Source organism: Procambarus clarkii, chromosome 62 (assembly GCF_040958095.1).
Source record: "Procambarus clarkii isolate CNS0578487 chromosome 62, FALCON_Pclarkii_2.0, whole genome shotgun sequence".
Lineage (NCBI taxonomy): Eukaryota > Metazoa > Arthropoda > Malacostraca > Decapoda > Cambaridae > Procambarus > Procambarus clarkii.
The window spans coordinates 1,566,011-1,572,042 of NC_091211.1; the positions used below are offsets into that span (position 1 = coordinate 1,566,011).

Below are 6,032 nucleotides of genomic sequence, written 5' to 3' on the forward strand. Positions count from 1 at the left end.
ACTCATAATTTTGGCGTCGTCAGCAAACATTGAGAGGAATGAGTCTTTACCCTCTGGGAGTTCATTTACGTATATCAGAAACAGGATAGGTCCGAGTACAGAGCCCTGTGGGACTGCACTGGTGACTTCACTCTAATCTGAGGTCGCACCCCTCACCGTAACTCTCTGCTTCCTATTGCTTAGGTACTCCCTTATCCACTGGAGCGCCCTACCAGTTACTCCTGCCTGTTTCTCCAGCTTATGCATCAGCCTTTTATGGGGTACTGTGTCAAAGGCTTTGCAACTGTTAAAAAATTGCAGTCCGCCTATCCTTCTCTTTCTTGCTTAATTTAAGGGTACTGTGTCAAAGGCTTTGCAACTGTTAAAAAATTGCAGTCCGCCTATCCTTCTCTTTCTTGCTTAATCTTTGTCACCTGATCGTAGAATTCTATTAAGCATGTAAGGCAAGATTTACCCTCCCTGAACCCATGTTGATGGGTTGTCACGAAGTCCCTTCTCTCCAAATGTGTTACTAGGTTTTTTCTCATGTCTCCATCACATTTCACGGAATACAAGTTAAGGACACTGGCCTGTAGTTCAGTGCCTCTTGTCTGTCACCCTTTTTGTATATTGGGACTACATTAGCCGTCTTCCATATTTCTGGTAGGTCTCCCGTTTCCAGTGACCTACTATATACTATGGAGAGTGGCAAAGAAAGTGTTCCTGCACACTCTTTTAATACCCATGGTGAGATTGCGTCTGGGCCAACAGCTTTTCTTACGTAGAGCTCCAAAAGGTGCTTCTTGACCTCATCTCTTGTAATTTCGAACCCTTCCAAGGTCGCCTGGTTTGCTGTCACCTCTCCTAGCGCTGTGACCTCTCCTTGTTCTATTATAAAGACCTCCTGGAACCTTTTGTTGAGTTCTTCGCACACCTCTTTGTCATTCTCTGTGTACCTGTCCTCACCCGTCTTAAGTTTCATTACCGGTTCCTTCACTGTTGTCTTCCTCCTGATGTGACTGTGTAGTAGCTTTGCTTGGGTCTTGGCTTTACTAGCTACATAATTTTCATACCTTTTCTCAGCTACTCTTCTCACACTAACATACTAGTTCCTGGTTCTCTGGTATCTCTCTACTTTTTGGTGTTCTGTTATTACGGAAGTTCCTCCATGCCCTTTTGTTCAGCACCTTTGATTTCATAAATTCCCTATTAAACCACAGATTCTTCTTTTGCTTCTCAGTTTTTTCCTGTTGGGCCAGGGGAATAAAGCTACTTAAAGCCTCCTGACACTTTTGGGTGACAAAGTCCATCATGTCTTGTATGGACTAGATTATATCCATTAGGAATTTATTCATCTCGTCATAGTTTCCCTTTCGGTACGCCAGCCCTTTGTTTCCCAGGTCTTTTTTGGGGGAGATAATTCCTAGCTCAACCAGGTACTCAAAGATCAATACACTATGATCACTCATTCGCAAGGGGGCTTCCAACTTAATTTCCCTTATATCTGACTCATTTAGGGTAAATATCAGAACAAGCAAGGCTGGTTTATCCTCTCCTCTCATTCTTGTCGGTCCCTTGACGTGTTGACTAAGAAAATTTCTTATTGCCACGTCCAGCTCTCCATGTGTCTGGTCCTTCATGTGGGTTTCTGTTTCCCTAATCTATCTTCCCATGGTGTAAGTCTCCCATAATTAGTAGTCTGATAGTTGTTTTGATAGTTGTTTCTATCTGTCTGGGTCTTCTGTCGTTCGATGGGTTTTTTTTATATGACTACTATTATAATTTTCTGTCCTTCAGTTGCTATGGTGCCTGATATGTAGTCACTGAAACCTTCACAGTTCTGATTTATCATCTCTTCAAAACTCCAACCTTTTCTTATCAGCAAAGCTATACCACCTCCTCCTCTCCCTTCTCTCTCTGTCCTCACTACATAGTAGTCCTGTGCAAACACTGTATTTGTTATGGTTTCCGTTAGCTTTGTTTCTGTGAGTGCTATAATGTCAGGGTTTTCTTCTAGTGCCCATCCTCCAAGTTCACTTGTTTTATTTGTAATCTCGTCTATGTTAGCATACATTGCCTTGAAGCTCACTTTCTTCTGTTCATTTCCTTGTCCCCTTCTTGGTGAGCATTCTGCTTCTGGGCAAAGCTGGTCCCTCGGTGAGAAGATCTGTGAGGTGGTTTGCCAGCTCTCAGAGGATTTTTTTTTTGGGGGGGGGGGAGGGGTTCAAGGGAAGGGGGGAAAGGTAGGGTGTTGGGTAAGGAGATAGGGGGGACATGGAGAATACGAAGTGAGGGGGTTAGGAGGGATAGGGAGGGTATTGGATTAAGGGGGAGGGGGGACAGGGGGGAAAGGCAGGAGGAGGTACATGGTGGGAATGAGGGAGGGGTGACAGAGTCAGAATGGGGTGGGGGGAGGAAGGGTTGGGTGAGCATTTTTGTGGGGGCAGGTAGGGGAAGGGGAAGGGAGGGTTTCTATGCAAAGGGGGGTGGTGGTATTGCCCTCCCCTTTGGTATTGCTGGGATGCTGATTGTGAGTTCCCATCTTGTCTCTGGGACTGTTGTGTTGGGGGCTGTGATTTCCTGGTTTACTCCTCTCTCCCTGTGCTTCCTCCTTGCCTCTGCTGCCCTGGCTCTCTCCTCTTTCGTCCTGTCCCTCTGCAGGAATACATTTTTTGTATTCCTCCACATACTGCAGATGACTCTTCCTTTCTAGAATAACCTCCTTCGTGGTCTTGTTTGTAAACACCACCTTTACCAATCGGTTTCTGTCCTTGTTGTACCAGCCCTACCTGAAAAACTTCTCAATGTTTTGTTCAGCCCCTTCCATCTGTAACCCCTTCAGTATCTCATGTACTGCCTCTCTGCCCTTGCTATTCCATTCCTGCCTATTGGATCCTTCATGTTCTTTGATGCCTCAACTACCACTGATCTTTTCCTTTCCAGCAGCTGACTGGTGCACCTTGCTGCTTCCTGTGAGGTAGCTGCTTGCATGGCTACCTCCCTCACTGTGTCCATTGCTTCTGAGCTCTTTCTCATTATTTCTGCAAATGTTTCAGGTACAGAGGCATTTCCTTCCAATGCAACATACCCACCTTCCCTTTGGATGATAATCTGATGCTCAGCCTCTTCATTTTTCTCTGTGAGAGATTTGATCTCCTCCCTTGCTGATGTCAGTTCACTTTGCAGGTTGTTAATTGTATTTCTCATTTCATGAATCTCCCTCCTGAATTTCTCCAAAACTTGGGCTAACATTTCCTTCATTTGGTCACTTTGACTATTCCCTGTGTCCCAGTTGCGTCCTCCTGCCATTTTGTCCCTTTCCCTGATATGTTTTGATAGGGTTAGGCAGGGATGGGGGGTTGCAGAGAGGGGGGGCAGAGAGAGAGAGAGAGAGAGAGAGAGAGAGAGAGAGAGAGAGAGAGAGAGAGAGAGAGAGAGAGAGAGAGAGAGAGAGAGAGAGAGAGAGAGAGAGAGAGAGAGAGAGAGAACAGAGAGGACAAGCGAGAGGGAGGGAGGGTGGGGTGGGGGGGGGGGGAGGAGGGAGATGGTATGTCACTCTATCTATTGTGTCCAGTTGTCGTGTAGGTGTGTGTGTACTCACCTAATTGTACGCACGTATTGTGCTTGTGGGGGTTGAGCTTTGGCTCTTCGGTGCCGCCTCTCAACTGTCAATCAACTGGTGTACAGATTCCTGAGCCTACTGGGCTCTATCATATCTACATATAAAACTGTGTATGGAGTCGCCTCCACCATATCTCTGCCTAATGCATTCCACCTGTTAACTACTCTGACACTGAAAAAGTTCTTTCTAACGTCCCTGTGGCTCATTTGGGTACTCAAGTTTCCACCTGTGTCCCCTTGTTCGCATACCGCCAGTGTTGAATAGTTTATCCTTGTCTACCCTGTCAATTCCCCTGAAGATTTTGTAGGTAGTGATCATGTCTCCCCCTCACTTTTCTGTCTTCCAGTATCCTAAGGTGCATTTCCCGCAGCATTTCCTCGTAACTCATGCCTGTTAGTTCTGGGACTAGTCTATTGGCATACCTCTGAACTTTTTCAGTTTCGTCTTGTGCTTGACAAGGTACTGGCTCCATGCTGGGGCCGCATACTCCAGGATTAGTCTTACGTATGTGGTGTACAAGATTCTAAACGATTCCTTACACAGGTTTCTGAAGGCTGTTCTGATGTTAGCCAGCCTCGCATATGTCGCAGACATAATTCTTTTTATGTGGGCTTCAGGAGACAGGTTTGGTGTGATATCAATTGCTAGGTTTTTCTCTCTTTTTGTTTCATTAAGTACTTTATCTCCTATTCTGTATCTTGTGTCTGGCCTCCTGTTTCCACCACCAAGTTTCATTACTTTGCATTTACTCGGGTTAAACTTTAGCAGCCATTTGTTGGACCATTCATTCAGTCTGTCTAGGTCGTCCTGTAGCCTCCTACTATCATCCTCTGTTTCAATCCTCCTCATAATTTTTGCATCATCAGCAAACATTGAGAGAAACGATTCTATACCCTCTGGGAGATCATTTACATATATCAGAAAAAGTATTGGTCCATGGACTGACCCCTGCGGGACTCCACTTGTGATGTCACGCCACTCCGAGACCTCACCCCTCACAGTGACTCATTGTTACTGTTACTGTACCTGTTACTTAGGTACTCCCTTATCCAGTGAAGTACCTTCCCTTTCACTCCAGCCTGCATCTCCAGCTTTTTCACTAGCCTCTTGTGTGGTACTGTGTCAAAGGCTTTCTGGCAATCAAAAAATATGCAGTCTGCTAACCCCTCTCTTTCTTGCCTGATTTTTGTTACCTGGTCGTAGAACTCAATTAATCCTGTGAGGCAGGACTTGCCATCCTTGAACCCATGTTGATGCTGTTACAAATTTCTGTCGCTCCAGATGTTCTATTAGCTATTTCCGCGCAATCTTCTCCGTCAGCTTGCATGATATGCAAGTTAGGAACACTGGCCAGTAGTTCAGTGCTCTCTGTCTAACCCCCTTCATGAATATCGGGACTTCAATAGCCGTCTTCCAAATTTTTGGCAATTGCCTTGTTAATAGTGATTTGTTATACACTATGGAGAGTGGCAGGCCCAGTGCTACTGCTCCTTCCTTTAGTATCCATGAGGAGATTCCATCCAGACCTATAGCTTCTGTCATATCCAACTCAAGCAAGAGCTTCCTTACATTCCCACTGGTAATCTCAAACTCTTCTAGTGGTTCTTGGTCAACTATTCTTTCTCTTATCTCTGGAACTTCCTCTTGCTCTAATGTGAAGATCTCCTGGAATTTCGTATACAGTTCTTCGCACACTTCTTTGTCATTTGCAATAAATCTGTCTGCCCTAATGCTCAATTTCATTACCTGTTTCCTTAAGGTTTTTTATCCTGATGGCTGTGCAGCAATTATGTTGAGTCTTTGCCGTGCTTGCGATGTCAATTTTGTATTGCCCTTCGGCCTCTCTTCTCAACCTGTCATATTTATTCATGACATTCTGGTATCTTTCTCTGCTCTCAAGTGTTCCATTATTTCTATAGTTTCTCTACTCCCTTTTTCTTTGCTGCTTAGCTAGCCTATGTCTGTGATTAAACCATGGGTTTCTCATCCGCATTTCTTTGTTTTCCTTTTGGACCAGGACAAACTTGTCTGCTGCCCCCTTACACTTCTGCATGATGTAGTCCATCATGTGTTGGGCCGTCTTTACTCTGAGCTCTGAGCTCTGTTTCCCCATGTTATATATGTTAGGAATTTCCTTATCTACTCATAGTTTCCCATTCGGAATGCAAGCCTTTTGTTTCCAGTTCCCCTCCTCGAGTTCTTTTACCCTTCTTCAACCAGATACTCAAACGTCAGTACACTGTGGTCACTCATTCCTTCCAGGGCCTCGAAACCGATATCCCTTATTTCGGAGTCGGTCAGAGTGAAGACTAGGTCTCGCTGGTTTATGGTTTCCTCTCGTTCTTGTGGGTTCCCTGACATGCTGCTTAAAGAAGTTTCTTGTCACCACCTCCAATAGTTTAGCTCTCCATGTATCCTCATCTCCATGAGG

At 45.1% G+C, this 6,032-nt stretch overlaps 1 protein-coding gene across 1 annotated transcript; it reads right to left on the bottom strand.

The window, feature by feature from the left end:
* Window positions 1-4,894: 4,894 nt before the first annotated feature.
* Window positions 4,895-5,344, bottom strand: LOC138354225 (uncharacterized). The gene has a single exon (XM_069308111.1). It carries the CDS (start codon window positions 5,342-5,344, stop codon window positions 4,895-4,897), a length of 450 nt encoding a protein of 149 aa, XP_069164212.1.
* Window positions 5,345-6,032: the final 688 nt, after the last annotated feature.

Excerpts from the sequence above, each read along its gene's own strand:
- LOC138354225 (XM_069308111.1), bottom strand. The coding sequence starts at position 5,344 with ATGAAATTGAGCATTAGGGCAGACAGATTTATTGCAAATGACAAAGAA.